General features: G+C 45.8%; 1 protein-coding gene and 1 pseudogene across 2 annotated transcripts; both read left to right on the top strand.

Annotated features, from left to right (window-relative positions):
• The window catches only part of LOC138167709 (zinc finger protein 721-like), a 60,187-nt pseudogene extending 42,645 nt beyond the window's left edge, over positions 1–17,542 (top strand).
• On the top strand, positions 740–11,055 carry LOC138167705 (zinc finger protein 69 homolog). 2 transcript variants are annotated; one of them, XM_069096683.1, is made up of 4 exons: positions 740–1,100; positions 8,919–9,045; positions 9,554–9,649; positions 10,768–10,883. In XM_069096683.1, exons 1-4 carry the CDS (start codon positions 1,065–1,067, stop codon positions 10,863–10,865), a joined length of 357 nt encoding a protein of 118 aa, XP_068952784.1. In that variant the 5' UTR covers positions 740–1,064; the 3' UTR covers positions 10,866–10,883. The 2 variants fall into 2 exon arrangements, with proteins under 2 accessions (XP_068952784.1, XP_068952785.1); XM_069096684.1 differs by lacking the exon at positions 10,768–10,883 and adding an exon at positions 10,914–11,055 and having other exon boundaries at positions 743–1,100.
• Positions 17,543–20,416: the final 2,874 nt, after the last annotated feature.

The raw sequence follows: 20,416 nt of genomic DNA, 5'->3' as shown, positions 1-20,416 counted from the left end.
GGAGGAGGGGGGAGAACCTGGGAGGGGCGGGGGAGAGCAGGGCACACGCGCGTTGCAGCCTCTGGATCGGCTCTAACTCCCGCAGGACGGCCGGCCTGCTTTCCACGCTAACCCACGGCGAGGTCCCTCCGCGGCTGTGGCCCGGACGCAGTCACGGCTGCTCTGCGGCTCGTTTCCGGGTCTCTCCCCGTCTTCTCACGGGTCCTCCCTAGCGTCCAGCCCTTCCGCCATCTCCGGGAAGGCAGCGGCTCCCGCACTCGCCGACTCCGTCCTGCCCCTCCCCCGACCAGAGAAGAAAAACGACATCCCAGCGCCGGTTGGGGCGGGCAAGCACGTGACACCCCACGTGACACCCCTCTGGACACGTGCCCCCCCCCCAGTTTACTGGTCCCCAAACCCGGGGCGGGCTTCGCTTGACCTCCTTAGGACGCCGCTCAGACTCAGCGCGGGCAGGGCCCCGCAGGGCCCTTGGAGGGACGGGTAAACTGAGGCCAGAGCGCTGGGGTGGGGGGAAGGGCTCCGAAGGATGGTCAGAACGTTCAGGCCCCGGCAAAGCGTCCCAGGGTCCGGAGGTGTCAGGTCGGGTCACCTGGCGCGCCGGCGCAGTTACGGCCAGGCTTAGGGTTTGGGAGACCGGGGAGGGGGGAGCGCATGCGTAGGGCGGGCGGATCCGAGCATGCGCACGGGGCCCCGCGGGCGTCCGGACTACGTTTCCCAGAAGGCTTTGCTTTTCAAAGGGGGCCTCGTTCGCCTTTAGGAGCAGGCGGCCAGGGGTGGGGCGTGACGTCACCCTTCACCCCGACTTCGCTCCCGTGCTCCCGGATTCCTGCCTCCGCTCCCTCCGCTCTCGGCCTCAGACCCGGGCGTGGCCAGGAGTGGGGAGGGGCGGCCCGGCGTCCTGGCAGTGAGTCAGTCCCTGTCCTACCCCGCGCGGGCTCCAGCCTCAGTTTCCTTTTCTGTACAATGGCGGCGGCGCGGCCCGTGACCTGGACCTTGGGCTGGGGGTGACCAGGCCTCTATGGGGCGGGAGGCGCCTCCTGGCCGAGCCCGCGCTTCGGAGGAGAATGACCCCCGGGCTTCTGAGCGCCCGGCGCCCGCAGGTGAGGCCTCTTCCCATCCGCCTTTAGGGATGACACGCGCGTTTTTTAAAGTGCCTTTCTTGACTAAGGAGGTCTCCCTAGCTTTATTAGCTCTATGACTGAGGATCCTGAAGGGTCTGTCCGCCTTACATTAAATTCCACGGAGATTTTCTTCTAAGACCGGTGGCTGATGTTGAGTGTGCGTGTTTTAGGCTGGTGCGGACTCGTTAGGCCTAATGGCATTTCACTCCCCGCTTGTTTTCCTTCATCATCAGGCACTCCTTAAGCACCTGCTGTGTGTCAGGCCCTGGGGATGCAAGTACAAAGAATGAAGCAATCTCTGCTCCCGCGGGCGTACGTAAACATGTGCAGCGTGATATAGTGTTCTTAGTAACGCGAGCGTGACTAGATGCCAAGTGATTAAATAGGAGGGCACATGCCACTTTGTGGATCAGTCAGCAAGCATTAATTAAACGCCTTCTGTGCACCAGGCAGTAAGGCAGAGAGCAAGAACCCGGGCCCCCAAGGAGCTCGTGGCCTAACAGGAGAGGCAACATGCCAATAGCCGTGGACAGGATAAGTCGAGATGGTCAGCGGACAGTGGCACAGTCATTAAGGGGAGTCAGGAAGTGGAGATGGGGAGGGAGAACATTCCAGACACATGGGACAGTCATGGGAAAGAACTGAAGTCCGGTGATGGAGTGTCCTAAGTGCAGGCCGGCCAGTGTCAGGGGGGGGGGGGGCCCCCACAGCTGTGGTGGGAGGGCTGCCCAGCCCTTTCCAGGCTGCTCATCCACCTTCCCCCAGCTCTCTCCTGTGGCTCCACAAATGTAGCATATGTAGCGGCCACACCCTGGAAACTGTCATGGCAGACAGGTTAAACCAGGCTGAAGGTAACCCACAGGCTTCTAGCCCTGAGGGGAGTGAGGGGACATCCACCCGAGCATGTGAAGACTTCCCCTGGTGGAGTGGCTGGATGAGAACAGCTCCACTGGCCATCAAGGAGGCTGAAGCAGCTGCTGTGGAGGGCTTGGTCAGACATCGAAGGCACTAAGGTCACCCGCCGCATCCTAGGCCATCACCTCCATCCTGACTTTGGTCCTGCCACTGGACTTCAGTGACTCTGGAAGAGAGAGTGAGGCTGACGACTTTGTGCCCCTCGGCCCCACTTGAATCCAGTTCATACATGGGGCACGCCATCAGCCCGTGATGCCACTGGTCCTCTCTGAAATGATGGACAAACAGTATTGGAACAAGCTAGGTGTAGGAAGACGTGGAAAGGGGGAAGGGCCAGAATATTAAGGATTTTCCCAATACCACAGGCTTTTGTCTTTGATCTGGGAGCCAATGGAATTTATTTGGGGAGGAGGAGTGTGTGCCACAATCCTGTCTGTGGTGTGTGAATGGAGCATGGACTGAAGTGGGGAAAGATGAGCAGACCCCTTGGCAGCTGTTGCCATGGCCTAGGTGTGACATGTTGAGGGTCTGGGGGGGGGGTGGCAGGGGCAGAGAGGGGGAGAGGGCAGAGTAGAGAAAGGTTGGCATAGATGTTCATCCCTAGCTTAGCACAGGAGCTTAATAAATACTTCATTCATCCATTTCCAAGGTAAACCGATAGGCCTTGGCAGGGACTGGGAGGAGGGAGGGAGACACCTGGCTTGTAGACCCATTGTCTGCCGCCTGCTTCCTCCTTGTTCTTGCATCTTCTCCTTGGTTCTCCGTCCTTAATCCTCTGTCCTCTTTAATAGTTCTGTATCTTCCTTAACTTTTTCAGCTAAAAAGTAGAATCTAGAAAACCAAAATTGTTCCCCAAATTTTTTTTTTAATTTTCTCCCACATTTTGACCGATTTTTCCTGCCCAGATGCTTCTTCCTGCTGCCTTCACAAGTCTGAACCCCTCTGAGACATTTGAATGATTTCCTTCTCTTTTGTGGTTGTTCAGTCATGTCCTATCCTTCATGACCCCATTTGGGGTTTTCTTGTCAACAGTACTGAAATGGTTTGCCATTTTCTTCTCCAGTGGATCCATTTTGTCAGGTAATCGGAGGTTAACTGACTTGCCCAGGGCCACACAGCCAGTAAGCATCTGCAGTCAGTGCGGTCCGTGCAGTCTGTGTGGCCAAAGTTGAACTCAGGACTTGAGTTCTTGACTCCAGCCAGTGCTCTTTGTGCTGTGGCGCCCCCTAGCTAAGGCTGAAATATGTCCCAGCATGGTGGACACCTTGTGCATAGACTAGAGATAGAATTGCATGTGAAGAAGGCCCCTGGGGCTAGCCTGTAGACCCTAGAGTTCAGCCTCGGGGCATCACACTCACTGTAGGTGGGGTGCCTGCGGGTGCCTATTGACCTTGTTTAAAATGTGACGTTGTTTATGCTTCATTTTCATTTACTTTGTTTATTCTTTTCCAAGTCCACGTTCTCCTTTGGGGTGCTCTGAGTGTGCTGGGCTGTGGGCAGCCCCAGCGTTTGGCGCCCCCTTTCCTCTCGCTGTCTCCTCCACCCTCGTTGTACCCCCAGTCGCTCTGCTGGGCTCCCTTTTGTCCTTGGCCATCATCCCTCTGAATTTCCTTCCTTCCCCATCTTGACCCACTTTTCCAGCTCAACTTTACATTGCCCTCTAGTTTATGAGGCAGCTGGTGCCTTAGTGCCCAGAGCACCAGGCCTAGGGGCAGGAGGGCCTGAGTTCAGATCCAGCCTCACACCCTTCCTGTGTACAAATCACCAAGCCTCTGTTTGCCTCAGTTTCCTCATCTGTAAAACTTGGGATAGCAGTCGCGGCCTCACAGAGCTGTTGTGAGAGCCAGGTGAGAGATTTGTACCGTGCTTGGAGTCAGATTTGGATAATCTGGGCTCAGCTGGGTCTCCCTGCAGGAATGGAATCCTTGTCCTCCCTCCTCTGGCCCACTAGCACTGGCAGTCCTTGCCCTGGAGCTCAGTCTGGTGACGAATCCAGAATAATCTGGCCAGATGAGGTCAGATGAGAGTCCTGACCCTCCCTCCTAATGCCTGTGCTCGATCAAGGCCCTTTTTTAAGTGCTTTAGGGTTTGTCAGCACTTTACAGATATCTCATGTCCTCAACAAAACCTTGGGAGGTAGAGTCCTCATTTTATTGTTGGGGAAACCGAGGTAGACAGAAAGTAGGTGACTTGCCTAGGGTCACACAGCTAGTAAGTGTCTGAGACTGGATTTGAACTCGGGTAGATGCATCTTCCTGACTCCAGGCCTGGTGCTCTGTGCAATACGGCACCGCGTAGTTGCACAGCCTGACCTAGTAAGTATAAATAAATAAATGCTTGTAGATTGAAGGAGCTGGACTTGTTTAGCCTGGAGAAGAGAAGACTCGGAACATGATAGCTATGTGCATGTCTCGGTCTAGGAGTTGCAGGAGGAGACCCTTTCAGGCCTGATACCAGGGGCAGGCTCCCAAGGTTACGGTCAAGCCAGCAGAAGGACCCCCTTTATTTTCTAGGTGACTATGAAGTTCTGCCTTTCCCACATCCGTCGTTAAAAAGCAAATCTCTCCATCATTCGACCAGCTGGCCCCAAAACCTTTCTAGGAAGGAGCTATCCGAACCATCTCCATTTCCCCTGTTTCTAAAGACCTTTATTTATGTATTTTTGAGTGGAGGGTGTCTTGAGTCCTGGATGAGCTAAAGGAAAGGCTGGAGAGAGTCAGCTGGGACTCTGTCCAGAAGCAGGTTAGCTGACGAGGCAGGTCCTCCTGAGGGATGGAGCCAAGAAACTTCTAGAGCGAAGAACCCTTTTCCTTCTGGGTTAGTATTGATTGACTTGTCTCTGGGAAATTGGGACTTCCCCCCAGTGCCTCCTGGGTGTGTGATGAGAAGCTGGTGTTCCACTCTACCAGCTGCCTGGGGATGTCATGTGGCCACGTATGGGGGCTCCTGGTTCGAAGCCGTGGCCCATGGAGGATCTGTTTTCTCAGCCCAGCTTTTGTGTGAGGGTTTTGGTAGTGACTGACTGCAGGTTTCACTAGCACTGAGCCCCCTGCTTGATGATAAGAGCATCAGGGTACAACTTAGGGGAAAATGAAATATCAGAGCCAGGAGGCCAATGCCCAACCCAAGAGAAGCTTGGAACGAGGGGAGACCACAGGTGGACAGGCAAAGGTTGATATTGTACCACCTTCCATTGGGGAAGCTCCCTAGTAAATCTTGAAGGCATTAAGTGCTGGGTGTGTTCAGAGAAGGAAGCGGGTGTAGAAGCTTGTTGAGGCTTCTCATATTTCTGAGTCCCATCTTCTCTTCTTCGGGAGTTAGCGGAGTCATTAAAGTGGGTATGAGCAGAGAATGGGGAAGGTGCTGCCTCTGAGTTTGGTCCTTACTCAAGGTGAAGTTGGCCAGCAGGTGGACAGGAAGTCAAGAGAAGACTGGAAACCATGCCAAGGGTTGTCACACTGGAAGGGGAATTGGAAACAGCTTCCTTTGCAAGATAAATTTAATAAATTAGACTTGTGGAAGGAGTCAACATTCAGACCCAGGTCACACTCTCCCAGCATCAGATTTATGTTCTGTAAAAACATAAGTCCACCTTACATGTTTGTGAGACTCAAGCGAAGACCAAAACACTAGAATAATATCAACCATTAGACCAGAAACGAACGGGCAGAAGCCCTCTTTATGGAATTAGAGAGTCTAGCTAGATCCTGTGTGCCAAAGGTGAACTTGCGTAAGTTAAGGTGGAACTGCTATGGAGGCCACTCCAGGAAAGAAGCTGAATTAGTCTGAGATTGTGGAGTTCCAAAGAAATAGCAGAAGGGGCTGGGAGTGTTTCATCTGGTCAAAATCCTGTTTGTTATTAATGCAGTATTATTGCTGTTTCTCTAATTGTAAATTAATACTTTATTGTACATTAGTAATAAGACATGGAAAATGTGAATGATTTTCAATAAATGAAAAGATAGAAATTTGTGACTCAGTTCTTCTGGGGACAAGGTATATGTGTGTTTGATTTCTTTCCTTTTTTTTTCCCTATTAACAAAAATATTTTCCTCCACCCACTTTTCCCCTTTCTTCCTTGAAAAAAAAAAAAGGCAGTAAAAATAAAAACCCTTATAACAAATATGCATAATTAGGCAAAAACATCCCTGTATTATCCATGTCAAAAAAAAAAAAAAAAGGATGGCTAATTCTGCCCTCTAAGTCCATCCCTTCTCTCTCAGGATGTGAGTCCTTTGGCCTTTGGTCATGGTCATGTAGACCAACATAGCATGTGGTGTCAGCTTTAGCTATAGGACTCTCTTTGTGATCCATTGGCTTCCCTTTTTTAGATTTTTTTTCCATTTTTACAATGGGAAGAGTGTTTACTTCTGTTGTTTGCCTCACAGAGTTGTTGGGAATAATTTAGTACCATACCAATCAAATTACCAAAAAAAATATTTTATAGGGCTAGAAAAAATAAAAACAGTCATTTGGAAGAAAAAATTATCAAGAACGTCAAGGGAATCTATGAAAAAATGTGAAGGAAGATGACTTAGCAGTGCCAGATCTCAAACTGTATTACAAAGTGGTAATACTCAAAAACAGTCTGGTCTTGCTAAGAAATAGACTGGCACTAGCAGTGGCATTAGGTACACTGTACATAGTTATAAATAACTAGTATTTGACAAACCCCAAAATCCAAGCTTTGGGGACAAAAAAATCCCTATTTGACAAAAATTGCTGGGAAAACTAGAAAGCAATTTGGCAGAAACTAAGTATATAGACCAGTATGTTACAGTATATACCAAGATAAGGTCAAAGTGGGTACATGATTTAGAAATAAAGGGTGATACCATAAGGAAATTATGGGAGCATGGAATATTTTCTCTCTCAGATTTATGGATAAGGGAAGAATTTATGACCAACAAGAGATAGCATTATGAGATGTAAAATGGATAATTTTGGTTACATCAAATTAAAAAGGTTTTACAAAAACAAAGCCAATGTAGCCAAGATTAGAAGGAAGCTGGTAAGTGGGGGAAAAAATTTTTACAGCAAGTTTCTCTGATAAAGGCCTCATTTCTCAAATACATAGAGAACAAGTCAAATTCGTAAGGATATGAATCATTCCCCAATTGATAAAACATATGAAAAGGCACTTTTCAGAAGAAGAAATTAAAGCTGTCTGTAGTCATAAGAAAAAATGCTCTAACTCACCAATCATTTGAGAAAATTTAAATTAAAACAACTCTGAGGCACTACCTCACACTTATCAGGTTGACTAATATGACATATAGGGAAAATGTTAACTTTTGAGATGTAGAAAAATTGGGACAGTAATGGTGAGGGAAAAAAGTTGGACTTGTGAACTAATGCAACCATTCTGGAGAAAATTTCTGTAATTGCCCAAAGGGCTATAAAACTGTTTGACCCCTAAATACCATTCTGCTAGGTCTGTAGCCCAAAGAGGTCAAAGATTAAGGTAAAGGGACATATATATATATACAAAAAGATAGCAGGTCTTTTTGTCATGGCAAAGAATTGGAAATTGAGGGGATAGATGGGGAATAGATGAACAAGTTGTGGGATATGGTGGCCATGGAATACTATTGTGCCATCAGCAATGACAAGCAGGATGGATTCAGAAAAACTTGGTGAGATTTACATGAACTGATGTAAAGTGCAATGAGCAGAACCAGAAGAACAAGGTAGATGGTAACAGCAGCACTGGACAATGATCAGCTGTGAATGCCTTAGCTATTCTGATCAATACAGGGATTCAAGACAGTGCCAAAGGCCTTAAGATGAAGGCCACCAAAAGAACTGAGGGCTTATGAGTGCAGATTGAAGAATACTTTTAAAAAACTTCCTTTAGTCTTGTTTTTTCAGTCTGTGTTTTCTTTTGCAACATGGCTAGTATGGAAATATTTTATGACTGCACATGTGTAATCTATATCAAATTTCATTCTTAAGGAGGGAGGAGGGCAGGGGAGGATGGAGAGAATTTGGAACTCCAAATTTCAAAAAATGCATGTTAAAAATTTTTTTACATATAATTGAGAAAATGTTTAAAAATGTAAAAAAAAAATTGAGCAGTTTTTATAATGCAGAGCATATTTAAATAGAGCAATTATTTCATTGCATGTTTCAGAATCTAGTATAAACTGAGTCATCGGTGGTAGTGTTCAGTCATGTCTGACTCTTCATGACCCCATTGGGGATTTTCTTGGTAGAGATACTGGAGTGGTTTGCCATTTCCTTTTCCAGCTCATTTTACAGATGGGGAAACTGAGGCAGACAGGGCAAAGTGACTTGCCCAGGGTCACATGGCTAGGGAGTGTCTCAGGCTGGATTTTAACTCAGGAAGGTGAGTCTATCTGACTCCAGGCCCAGCGCTCTGTGCCCTATGGCGCCCCCAGCTGCCCAAAGTCCTAGCTGCCCTATGGTGAATCCTGACCCTTTAAAGGCCTGCAACCTTTAGTCGTGCCTGGGGGCCGGTCACTGCCACGCTGAGGGCTCTTGTTCTGATGTCAGGGGCTTTCCATCGAGGCGGGGCATACCCTGCTCAGAGCAAGGACTCGTCCAAGGTGGGACTTCAGGCGTCTCCCTGAGCCTAGCTGCCCCCCACCCCCCAGTATCATGTGACTGCTTGGACCTCATGGCAAACCTTTCACTCAGCGTTGGTGGTCTGCCTATCCCAGGGCGTCTGTGGACCTAAAAGAGAGCTTCTTTGGTCTGCTTTCCTTCCTAATCCTGTGTATGTATTTTATGTATTTAAAAACATGATTCTGAGAACAGGCTCATAGACTTTACTAGACACCAGAGTGGGGCCTTTGATGAAAACGAACAAGTCTTTACAAGCCTGAGTCCCCGGATAAGCATTCATGTCTGGTGTTTCAGGAATCCGTGACCTTCCAGGATGTGGCCGTGGTCTTCACCCCAGAGGAGTGGGGGCAGCTGGAACCTTCTCAGAAGGAACTGTACCGGGAGGTGATGCTGGAGAACTTCAGGAACCTGGTGTGCCTGGGTGAGGCAGCTCCTCCAGGACTTGGGGTCTGCCAGGGGAGGGTCCTTGCTTCTTCCCCGAATAAATATTTTTGGGGTCATCTTCAGGGTTGAGCAACTGTCATTTGGCCTGAATATGTCAGAATATGTCATTCTTTTGTGGCCAACAGAGAGTATTGTTTTGTAAGTAAAAAGTACCTGTTTGCAAGTTAAAAGTTTTACTTTATACACCTGGGAAGCTGGCCCCATTGCCTTCCCTTAGGTCTTTGATTTTCCCCTAAGGCCCCAGAGCCAGATGCCTAAAGAACAAAAGACTGCCCTCCTCTTCAGAAATTGATCTAGACTTTTTTAGTCCATATCGACTCTGAGATGCAACCACCTTACTTCCTAGCAAGACATCCTAGAGAATCCTTCCAAGTCTGTGCATGTTCCCCTCTGGACCCTCCCAGCATGCCCAGTTTCCCCCAAAACCAGGGATTTGGTTTTGAGATAGCTTCTGTTCCTAACACTTTCCTGTTCCCGATGAGCAGGGCTTGTGGTTTCCAAACCATCTGTGATTTCTCAGCTGGAACGAGGGGGAGCGCCTTGGAAGCCGGGGGGACGAGGCCAGAGAAGCAGCTCTTCAGGTGAGTCCCAGCCCAGCCCTTCACAGGGAGCATCTTCACAGGGCTGTAGGACAGGGCCCTCCCAGGACTGAGAGGGGAAGGTGGGGCGCTCTGGCATCGTGGCCTTGCCACCGCCCCACGTCTCCACGGATGTGTCTGTGATTTCAAAGAAAGCTCTGCTCATTGCCATCTGTCCTCTGCATCCCTCGACTACTCAGGCCAGTTTGTTCTCTTTTAAGGTATCTTAAGCAAGATAATAGAAATCTATTTTCTTCCATGTCCCTTCTGATTTATTTTTGTCTGTGTTCTTTTTAAGATCATTACAGTTTTTGAGAGTTAGCTTTGCTCATTGTGTCCTTCTGGCCATAACAATGGCAGGCTACTCCATCTCTACCATTGAGCACATGGGTCATTTCCATAAATGCCGCTGGCTTAATGTGCTTATATTGAAGAAAGGTGGCTAAGGAGGGCATTGCTGGGTCAGTCCCTGCTGACAGCTCCATCGAATGCCTAAACGTTCCTCACCTTCATTTCTAAACATACCCCTCCCTTCTCCCTTATCTTGGTACAAAGAATGAGACACAAGTTAAGAGGGAGAGAGAGCAAGCACAGTCTCTGTAACACACGGTAGCCATAGGATCCACCACTGCTGAGAAAAGTGGGCCTGATGCCCTTTCTCTTGGTGTGGCTGTTAGGGGTTCCTGGCATTGTTTGCACTTACACGGTTGTATTTGTTGCACAAATATACAAAATCCATTCATGGGTGTGAGGCAGATTCTAAGCCACAGGGGAGCTCGGAGGCCGGAGAGGCAGTGACCTGCACCCGGTGACTGGGATAGGCCATGGCAGGACTGGCCTTACTTCTGACTCTTCATTGCTGTCATCTGAAGTCCTCTGACCGTTAGCATTTGAACAAAGATTCGTGGGGTTACTGATTTTTTTTTTAAGAGAACTGCTTTTTCTATATGACCTTTTATGTGATTTATCTTTTGGAAAATAGGTTTTAAATGTTAAGTTCTAGTAGAAATGATGAGGATAGAGATTTTTTTTACTGTAAATACAGTGAAACAAAACCGACCCATATAGTGTATGCCCCTCACCCTCTCACAGCATCATGAATGTGTGTTCTGTGTCTGCAGGGCTCCCAGGCCTGCCTAGAGACCTGAGTGGTCAGTGCTGCGACCAGAGTCCTTCAGTCTTGCAGGGGTTTTCTTTACAACGTTGTTTTCTTCTATAAATTGTTCTCCTCATTCTCCTGCCTTCATTTTCTACCTTTTCATTACAGGTATTCTCCGTTTTCTCATGAAAGAATAATATTCACGTACATTTATGGATCATATTTGTTTAGCCATTCCAAAAGAACATGGGAACCCCTTAGTTTCAAATTTCTTTGCTTCAAGAAAAAGAGCCACCATAAATAATTTTGTACATATAGGGCAATTTCCTTTTTGTTTGGTCTTTTTCATTATCTGGGCCTGGTAATGGCATTTCTGGGTCAGAGAGTTTAATTACTTTGTGGGTATTTCCCAAATGGCCAGACTGGTTCACGTCTCCACCCGCGGTGCAATAATGTGACAGTCCTTCCACAGCCCTTCCAATGTTTGTTTTTGTCAGTCTGATGGGTGTGAGGGAGAACCTCAGATTTACTTCATTTCTCTAATAATTAGTGATTTGGAGTTTAATGCATTTCTATACCCAGCTTTCTGTGTGTTCAGCCTATCTATCCTTTGACTGGTGTAGGCATGGCAAGTCTGAATAATACTCTCCCCTATATGCTCTCATTTTATATTCTCTCCTTGTTCACCTCAAGAATGTTAATTAGCTCAGAAGAAATAAGACAGTAGGGGCATGGGGAGAGGGGAGAGGACAAGGGAGGGATCTTTAGAGGGGAGGGTGAAAGCATAGGTAGATAGGGGTATAGAAGGGTCTTTAGATTGATGGGAATGGGAGGCTAGGGGAGGGATCCTTGGAGGGAGGGAGGCAAGTCATAGGAGGGCAAGGTAGTGGGGAGAAGTGAAGTGGAGGAGGCAGAAGGGACAGGAAACGAGAGATAGAATCAGACATGAAACAGGTCAGGAGAAGAATGGGTTTGGGAAAGTACGCGTCTGTATATGTGTGTGTGTGTGTGTGTGTGTGTGCGCGCGCGCCTGCAGCTACAGAGAAACACATCAAAACTTTATTGTGGCCTTCTGGGGAGGTTGGGGGGAGGGGAAAAAAGAACAAAGAAAACTCACAAGGAAGCAAAGGGAAGATGGGCAGTTCTCAACACGAGTGCTATGTATCACATAGGCTTTCTTGAAATATCATTTATTGTGCCCTATTTTGAATCCTCTCATGTTCTGCTCTGCACATGACAGGCTTTTATTTCTTTCTAACTTTGTATTTAAGTTTATAATATGTTGTTGTTTCTTTTTTTATTTTCTATTGTGCTCTGGCATTGGAGTCTAAAGTAGAATTTGGGGGAAAAAAAAGAATGAGAATTAGCAGTTTTCACCCCCTTCTCCGTCCTTTCTGCATTAGTGCGTTCCTTTCACCTTCTCATTCCCATCTTAAAACCCTCAGATCAGAATCGGTGTCTCTATGTTCTCTTTTTCTTAGTTCCTTTAAAACACGGGTTTTAAACTTGGGATCTACAGACCCCTTTGGGGTAGATTTCAGGGGGTCTCTGAACTGAAATGGTGAAAAATATCTTTACATTCACTATCCTCTAACTAAAAATTGGCATTTATTTCAATCGTAAATGTGGGCACTAAACCAGTTCTTCCAAGACGGGTTCCATAGGCTTCACCAGACCACAAGAGAGAGCTGTGACGTAGCGGCTGTTAAGGATCTTTGCTTCAAAGGCGCTAAAGTTCTGAAGGGATACTTGTTCTCCCCCCCGGTTTGAATGTTAGCACCGTGTCACATGGAACTCTTTCCAGGCGCTCGGGGGTTCTTGAATGTCTGCGCCCTTGTCTGTTCTCTCAGGGTCCCTTCCCTTGGGTCTGTTTGCCACTTGGCCTCATAGACCAAGTTAATCTTAACTAAGTTAAGTAAGCCTCAGTCTTTTCCTTTGGAATATTGTATCACAGCATCTCATCAGAGTAGAAGCTGCCGGGTCTTGTATGGCCCACGCTGTGGTTGCTGGGACTTGACCAACTTCTATCTGGATGATGGCAGTATGACATAGGAGTACTGTATTGGTGGCCTTTCTTGGGAGTTTTCTTTTTGGGGTTTCTTGGAGGAGGTGATCAGTGATTTTCATTTTCGATTTTTTGGGGGGATGCAGGGGGGAAGACAGAGCACTTGGGGTTAAGTGACTTGCCCAAGGTCACATGGCTAGTACATGTTAGGTGTCGGAATTGAACTCAGGTCCTCCTGACTCCAGGGCCGGTGCTTTATTCACTGTGCCACCTAGCCATGCCCACTTTCACTTTCTTGAAATAGTATCCAAAAATATTATGGTTTTCAGAGAATCCAGTCATTATGAAATTCTATCTCTTTGACCTGTTTTGCAGGCCATTTTTTTACATCAAATATCTCACACTTTATTCTATGTTTTCAGCATCTTTATTTGAATATTTCTTGTGGTCCTGTTGAGTCACTGATTTCTCTTCTTTTTCTATCTTCGTTTTCAGACAGTCCCATTTTGTGGGTAAGGTTTGCCATTTTCTAAGTACTTGTTTTCCTTCTAATTCTTACAAGCAGAGCTTCCACTTCTTAATCTCTTGACACATTTCTCCAAGGTATTCCTGTAATCCTTGTGAAAACCCATTTGTTTCTTTTAAATCTCTACAATTATGTAGTTATTGGGTCCTGGACTGGATCATTGGGCATATCTGGCTATAGAGTACTTCTTTATACTGGCGATTTCTTTGACTTGCTCATCTTTCCAGCTGTAGTTTCTGATCTGGGCTTTTGCGTGGAGTCATTGGTTATGAGTTGTCTCTCCCCTGCTGGATCTAGCCTGGGCTTTCCTGCACTAACCTCCATCTTCTGAATTAAGCATCCCTAGATCTTTGAGGTTCAGGGTTCTCTGTGGTATCTCAGGATAGAGTGCCAGGAACCTTTAAGCTATGTTGGTATGAGTGCTGTTATGCTGATGTTGGTTGATGCCATTTCTGGTGTCTTCTAAAGTACCAGCTGTGGGTTTCTAATCCCCTGGTGCTCTCTGGGGAAGCCCTTCCCTCTCACTGTTTCTGGGCACAGTCCATACATCTGGCCAGTCTCTGGTCTTGCTGGGATACTAGCTTATTTGCTCTGGCTCTAGCTTTACTGGTGACCCTCTTTCCTATTGCTATTGTTTGACTTAGTGCTAGAAAAGTTATCTATAGCAGAAAGATGAAAACAAATTAAGGGACTGAGTATTGATAAAGAGGAGGTAGGAGTATTTGTGGGTGATATGATAGATAACTGACTAAGAGTTAGAATATCAGTCTAAAAACTACAGAGATGCCTTTATCATCATAGCAGTGTGAAAGTATATGCTCTCTCTGGACACTCAGATTCCTCCAGTGTTACCTACCTTGCTTCCATCTACTGTCCACTTCTTACACAGAACAGCTGCCATCCAGGCATTAGCGTAATGGATAGAGTGCTGTGCCTGCAGTCAGTAAGGCCTGAATTCAAATCTGGCCTCAGACATTTACTAGCAAGTCACTTAACCTTTTCCTACCTTGGTTTCCTCATCTGTAAAATGAGAACAATAATGACCTGCCTTCCAAGACTGTTGTGTGGATCAGACAAGAAAATATTTGTGAAGCCCTTAGAACAATGCCTGCCCGCGGTAGATGCTATATGAATGTTAGGTTATAATAACCTCTTGTACTATGCTGAGTCTGACTTGGGACATCTGCCCAGCCTATTCCATGTGGTCTGGTCTGTTCATACCCTTAGGTGAACAGGAAGCCACTTCAGTACAGCCAACAGACTTGAACTCTCATCCCCTAAACCATTCAAGTCTTGGGCATAACTTCCTTAGCTTTTGGGAAAAGAACTAGGCTAACTTATATGGTAAAGGAGACGGGAAGAGGGGGTAGGAGAACTTGGCCATCACATCTACCAATACCATATCATTGTCATGGAAATATCAGATAACAGATAACTTTGAGAGGCATTCAGTATCCATGGATGGGCCATACCAACATAATCAAAATGATACTACCTTAATCTGTAGTTTTATACTATTTTCAATCACAGTTCCAAGAAGTAGACAGTTTTAAAATAGGAACAAAAGGGGCGGCCAGGTAGCACAGCGAGTAAGAGCACCGGCTCCAGTGTTGAGAAGACCTGGAGATCGAATCCCGGGCTCAGACACTTAGCACCCACCCAGAAACACCTGGCTGTGTAACCTTGAGCAAGTTACTTAACCCCAGTTGCTTAGGGGCGGCCAGGTGGCTCAGTGAGTAAGAGCACCGGCTCCAGTGTCGGGATGACCTGGATCAAATCCGGGCTCAGATACTCAGCACCACACCCAGAAATAATAACTGGCTGTGTAACCTTGAGCAAGTTACTTAACCCCAATTGCTTTAAAAAAAAAAATAAAATAAAATAGGAACAAAAGGTCAGGTATAACAAAGGAAATAATTTTTCAAAAAGATAAGGATAAGGATTAAAAGATCTCTCAATATTATGTCATAAAACAGGAATTGTACAACTTCCTACACTGGTTAAAAAGTAAATTTGTGGAATGGATGAAATAACTGAGGTCTAGGAGCAAACTCAACAGCTTGGGGAGCAAAGTTAGTCTTTGGAAAAAACTGGAAGGCAGTTTTTGGAGGAAGTAGGTTTAGAAAATCTGTTTTTGATGGAGAATAAAGGATAGGATTAAATGACAGGTAAATGGGGGATATTTACATTTTTTATATTTTTCAGATTGGGAGACTCTGCTTGAAGCCAAGGAGTCATCTCCAAAGTTGGTCATTTCTATGGAAAAATTATCCCAAGAAATACTCAAAAGTGATGATTCTTTCATCTCCAAGTTGGGAGGAGTCTGGGAATATTATGCCAGGTTAAAGAGCCAGCAAAGCAATGAAGAAAAATATTTTCAGCCATCGAAAGTCATTGTAAATAAATCTGCGAATAAATTGAGAGTCTCTGAATATGATAAACATAGCAGGAACTTAAGTCTGGGACCAATTGTCTTTCCAAAACAGACAATAGTAGGAAAGAGTTGCCATAAATATTCTACCAAGAAAAAACACAAACTTTATGTAGATCATAGAAAATACACTCAAATGTGCTTAAAGAAAATATATTCCAATTATAATGAATGTGAAAAATCCTTTAGGTATAATTTAGCACTTATGAAAAATCATAGAAAATATACCAGAGAGAAACATTTTAAATGTAATGAATGTGAGAAAGCCTTCTACCTTACCTCACAGCTTATTCAACATCAAACACTTCATTCTGGGGAGAAACCATTTGACTGTAATATATGTGGAAAGGCCTTCCGCTTGAGAACACAACTAACTCAACATCTGACAATCCATACTGGTGAGAAGCCTTATGAGTGCAATGAATGTGAGAAGGCCTTTAGCCAGAGGTCACAGCTTACTCAACATGAGAGAATTCATACAGGACAGAAACCTTTTGAATGTAATGAATGTGGGAAGGCTTTCCGCCTAAGAACACAGCTCAATCAACATCAAAGAATTCATACAGGAGAGAAGCCTTATGAATGCAGTGAATGTGGGAAGGCCTTCAGTCACAAAACAGAACTTAATCGACATAATAGAATTCATACAGGAGACAAACCTTATGAATGTAATGAATGTGGGATGGCATTTCGCTTAAGTACACACCGTATTAGACACCGGAGAATTCATACTGGAGAGAAACCTTATGAATGTAATGAATGTGGGATGGCATTCCGCCTGAGAGCTCAGCTTACTCAACATAATTACCAACATCATAAAATTCATACTACAGAGAATCGTTATTCTTGTAATGAGTGCCAGAAGACTTTCCGATACAGAATAAGCCTTACTAGACACCAGAGAATTCATACTGGGGAAAAGCCTTATGAATGCAATGACTGTGGGAAAGCCTTTAGCCAGAGGTCACAACTTAATTTACATCAGAGAATTCATACTGGAGAGAAACCTTATGAATGCAATGACTGTGGCAAGGCCTTTAGCCAGAGGTCGCAACTTAATCTACATCAGAGAATACATACTGGAGAAAAACCTTATGTATGCAATGACTGTGGCAAGGCCTTTAGCCAGAGGTCACAACTTAATCTACATCTGAGAATTCATACTGGAGAGAAACCTTATGAATGTAATGACTGTGGGAAGGCTTTTAGCCAAAGGTCACAACTTAATCTGCATAAGAGAATTCATACTGGGGAGAAACCTTATAAATGCAGTGAGTGTGGAAAGGCCTTCTGTCATAGGTCAGGACTTACTCAACATCAGACAATTCATACTGGAGAGAAACCTTATAAATGTAATGAATGTGGAAAAGCCTTCAGACAGAGAATAGGACTCACTCTACATCAGAGAATTCACACTGGTGAGAAACCTTATGAATGCAGCGAATGTGGAAAGGCTTTCAGTCAGAGGATAGGACTCACTCTGCATCAGAGAATTCATACTGGTGAGAAACCTTATGAATGTAATGAATGTGGAAAGGTATTCAGCCAGAGATCACAGCTTACTCAACATCAGAAAATTCATATTGGAAAGAAACTTTATGAATGTCATGACTGAGGGAAGATCTTCCTTCTGAACAAACACCTTATTCAACATTGGTTCATAATGAGGGGACACAGATAAGCAGGACAGTTTTGTTATTACCATGTTAGTATCCTCCTTAAAAAAGAGAAACCAAACCATAACAAATTCCATTTCAAACTCTGTTCTTTACATATGTCAGTTCATATTTATTGTTTAAGTTCATAATAAAAATAACTTTTTTCCCCCTAAAGAATTGGTTTTTTTAAGGAAGAGAGAAACCTTATGTGTATAATGAATGTGGAAAACCCATCCACCAGAGCACAGAACTTACTGAATATTTTCTCCTGGTCCGAGCTTGGTGCTTAGGTGTTGGCAACATAACCTTTGGCTTCAAGGAATATCTTATTTTCAAGGGAGAGGGGAGGGTGCGTGTGAAGTGGGAAACACAAATGGATAAATAAATGCAAGTCCTTTGGGGAGATCCCTGATAGGTGGGTGTGGTTGGAATGTGGTCATGTTGGAGGTGATGCCTGAAGTCATCTTTAAAAGGTTTTAAGCAGGTGGAAAGGAGAGAGTGCACACTACACATAGGCACAGTCCACAGAAAGACATGGAGACTGGAGATGGGATGCCATGTTCAGCCAGCCTGGCTGGGATAGATTGTGAAAGGGCATCAGGCTTTATATGGCAGGCTAAGAATCAATGGCTATGCTAGAGGTGTAAAAGAAGCCAATGAAGGTTGCATGAGCCCGGATAATGATTTGGCTAAAGTTGTGGTGTGAGAAGCTTATCCGTGACTCATAGATTGGATAGAGGAGATGGAGAGCTAAGGGCACGGTGGACACTGATTGGATGTGGTGGTTGAGGGAGTGACTTGAAGGTGGCCAAGGTGCTTGGCCCCCATGCCTCGAAGGATGGTGGTATATTCCACCAAAATAGGGTGTTTGGAGAAGCCAATTTAGAAGGGAAGAGAATGTGTTCTACTTGGGGCATATTGAGCTAGATGTGCTGAAGGATCATCCAGGCAGAGCCCAGCAGGTTGGTAGGATGTGGCTCAAATTCCAAAGAGGCTACAGCTTGCTGTATAGATTTAAGCATCATTCCATTGGGCTAAATGAACCCACAGGAACTCCCAAGATGCCCGAGGAAGGGCTAGAGAGAAAACCCGGGACAAAGCCTCAGGATGCATCCATGGTTGGTGGAGAGAAATGATGGCTGATATTCCAGAAAAGGAAATAGAAAAGTGCGGGTCACATGGAGAGGAATGCTAAATGATCCTGAAGCCTGAACAGAAGATGAACCAGATCTCCTTCATCGGGGGAGAGGTGGGGAATGCCAGGGTTCAGTGTTGTATAATTGGCACACTAGGTTACCGTTTGGGTGGTTTTTGTTTGACTCTGTGTGTGTGCGTGTGTTAGGAGGGAGTCTGGAAATTATTGTGATGTAAAAACAAAAGGTATCTATCATTTAATACACCTTTTCAAAAGCAAAATTCTATGTATCATTGGAACGAGTGCCTTTACAGTTGTAGGTTTTTAAATGTTTTTAAACAATTGTCTTTGAACAGTGAGAAAGTGTGCTTGATAAATGTTTAGATAAATATGCCCCAATTAATAGGGGGGGGGGAAGCATAGAAAAGGGGAAAAGTAAGTATTTATTTCATTCAAGGAATTAATTCCCAACACCAGCACAGTGACGTTCAGCTTGGATCATTCTGTGAGGGAGGCTAGAGAGGGTTCCAAAAGGGGGTGGGGGAGAATTCAGGCCATCTTTGTGAGGTTCTCAACCAAGGCCAGCATGTTTGACAAGTTGACAGAGAGGGATGGAATCTGACCAGGGCAGAAGTGTGTGTGGGCTGAGTGCAGGATGTGGGTACTTCTGACAAATGCCCGTCCCTCTTCCAGAGGGTATGCTAGGACCTGGTGAAACCACTATATGTGTCAAAACCTAATGCTGTTACACAGGACTGGCTACCCTACACTAACATCTAGATAGCTGCATTTTCATGCAAGATTCAATCAAGGAAATTAATCCTTCCATCAAGAGTCCAAGTCTGCCCTCCCAGTTTCCTGGAGAATGACATGATCTCCCCAGCAGACTGGACCCAGGTGAAGACAGTTACTGGTTCATTGTAGGTAGTACCATTTTAAAATGAGCTTAATGTGTCCACAGGACTGAGGCAGTTGGAGATGCAAGTCTGGAGGCAAGGAGAGAGCTTAGGGCAAGGTAAGTTGATTTGAGAATCATCGACATAGAGATAATAATTAAAACCATGGGAACAGAGGAGATCTCTAGGAGTGTAGAGAGGAGGCCAGATCAGAGCTCTGGGGGACAGCTCCCCTATTAGTGGACATGGCCTAGATGAAGAACCATCAAAGAAGACTTGGAAGGAGCCATGGGACAAATAGGGGAAGAACGAGAACAGAGCAGTCATAGAAAGCCTAGAGAGAAGAGAGATTGAAGGAGAAGAGGGTGCTGGCCAGTGCCAAAGGCTGCTGGGAAGCCAGACCATAAAGGGATAAGAAGAGAGTGAGAGGAAAGGAAGCAGAGGCACCTTTTGCAGGTAGCCTTGTCAATATTTAGTCACAGGAAGGAGGGAGGAGAAATAAAGGACTCTTTGTTCCAGTCATCTATGACTTGGAATAACCCCATCTGAGGTTTTCCCAGCAAAGATACTGCAGTTGTTGGCCATTTCCATCTACAGTTCATTTTGCAGAGAAGGAACTGAGGCAGAAAGAGTTAAGTGACTTGCCCAGGGTCACCCAGCCCCTAAGTCTCTGAGGCCAGATTTGAATTCATGACTCCAAGCCCAGTGCTCTCTCCACCATGTCCCTTAGCTGTAGGCATCAGGCAAGGAGAGACTGAATATAAGAGGGGTGGATAGCAGAAGAGCGATCTGCTGGAGGAGACCAGACAGTGGGATTGCTGTGCAGAATATGGGCCCCTCTTTACGTGAGATGGGTGAAGGTGAGATGAGGAAGAGGGGAGAGGAAGAAGCTCCCAGGAGCCTCTCGGTTATTTTAGAAATACGAGGCATGTTCTCAGCTGGTCAGGGTTGGGGTGGCCATGTGAGCTTAGAGAAGGAATGGAAAGGTGTGGAAGATCCAGTGAGGTCATTGTAAAGGTA

Source organism: Petaurus breviceps, unplaced genomic scaffold (assembly GCF_028583685.1).
Source record: "Petaurus breviceps papuanus isolate PSGF00001 unplaced genomic scaffold, PetGlider_PUasm1.0 287, whole genome shotgun sequence".
Classification (NCBI taxonomy): Eukaryota; Metazoa; Chordata; class Mammalia; order Diprotodontia; family Petauridae; genus Petaurus; species Petaurus breviceps.
This window is presented reverse-complemented; position numbering and strand designations above follow the sequence as displayed.